Here is a 1,409-nt window from a genome sequence, read left to right as displayed (position 1 = left end):
CAAACTCACTGCCGTCAAGTTGGATCTGAGTCATAGTGACCCCTGCTTGGGTTTCAGAGGCCACAGAAGTAGATTGCCCAGTCTTTCTTCTGAGGAGTACCTGGTGGGTTTGAACTGCCAGCCTTCTGCTTAGCAGTCAAATGCCTTAGCCACTACGCGACAAGAGCAATGAAAACTGGATATATCCTAGAGAATAAAATGGCAGAACTGCCAGAAGCTAGTAACTGATTAAATATGTGGTAGTACCCAGGTGTTTGTCATGGGTATCTGGATTGATGGTGGTGCTTTCAGTGGAATTATTACTGATTACATGTCCTAAAACTTGTCAGTAAAGTAAGAGAAAGAAGAGAAGGTTGGGAGAGTATGTAATTGTTTTCATTAATTTAACATGTTGTCTACTTGGAGCAGGCACAAAGATGTGGAAAATGAGAGAAGATATAGGATAATAACTTAGAGAAATGAAGGAGGGAGGAAAATGGGACTCCCTAAGCACCAGCCATGATTGGATAACATGACTGAAAAGAGGGCCCAAGAGTCTTGGTTATGGTGTTCTTTCACCAACCCTGAGCAGTGTGAGAGTAGAATCACAGAGGGAAGATGTAGATGGTGAGCTGAACCTGAGTTGTGAGGACAAGTTTCTAGTAAGATACAAAATGAGATGAGAAGCAATATATGAGACTAATACAAGCATTGCTAAAATGCCTTCCAAAGAGCACAGGCTGGATAGGAAAGCCAGAGAAAGTAGAAATGGGCCAATGAAAGAATAAGGAAGGGTGCAAGCCTGGAGCCCAATAGGCTAGGAAGGAAGGAGAGATACAAGAATAGGAGTCAGTCATCAGAAGGAATGGCAGTGTTAGGGGGATTGGCAGCGGCAAAATTCCAAGTAATAAGGTGGGTCTGCATGTGATTTTAACAGGTTGAAGGCAGCAAGTGGTCATGAGGCAAGATTTTGATAGTGTCATAAATATAAATGTTGATATTCCAGAAAGTAGGATCCAAAGGAAGTCTGTGAGCAGGGTAAGAGTCACTCTGGAGGTCAGGAAACTACAGAAACAGGGTAAGGAAAGAGCAGACAGGTGAAACTATGGCTCACGGCCAACTGTGTGGAGGAAGAGACACAGTGGTAGAGTGCAGGGTAGGGTGAGTGTTTTTCTTCCATTGATTCCAAAGGTATTGACTTCAATACAAGGAAAACTGCATTGTCAAAGTAAAACAGGTTATGTTAGTGACTACAAAATGGTGAGATCATTCTAGGAAAGGGTTCATTTTCAAACATGTATTACAATAGAAGAGGCCTCCATGACTGTCATTTTTCTAGTGGGCATTGTAAACACAGGTAGAGGTGGGAAAGCAGTGATGGGATAGCAAGAAGTGAGCTGGAAGAGACTCAGAGTAAAGTTTTCCCCTTG

General features: G+C 42.7%; 1 protein-coding gene across 1 annotated transcript in view; it reads left to right on the top strand.

Moving 5' to 3' along the window:
* Positions 1-936: 936 nt before the first annotated feature.
* Positions 937-1,409, top strand: part of MAL2 (mal, T cell differentiation protein 2) — a 40,037-nt gene continuing 39,564 nt past the window's right edge. Inside the window, exon 1 of the mRNA XM_007946866.1 lies at positions 937-1,017. Coding sequence (XP_007945057.1) covers positions 937-1,017 — 81 coding nt within the window. The remainder of the gene's footprint in view (positions 1,018-1,409) is intronic.

The sequence above is a fragment of the Orycteropus afer genome, unplaced genomic scaffold (assembly GCF_000298275.1).
Source record: "Orycteropus afer afer isolate SDZICR_OR568_19922 unplaced genomic scaffold, OryAfe1.0 scaffold00173, whole genome shotgun sequence".
NCBI classification, from domain to species: Eukaryota; Metazoa; Chordata; class Mammalia; order Tubulidentata; family Orycteropodidae; genus Orycteropus; species Orycteropus afer.
This window is presented reverse-complemented; position numbering and strand designations above follow the sequence as displayed.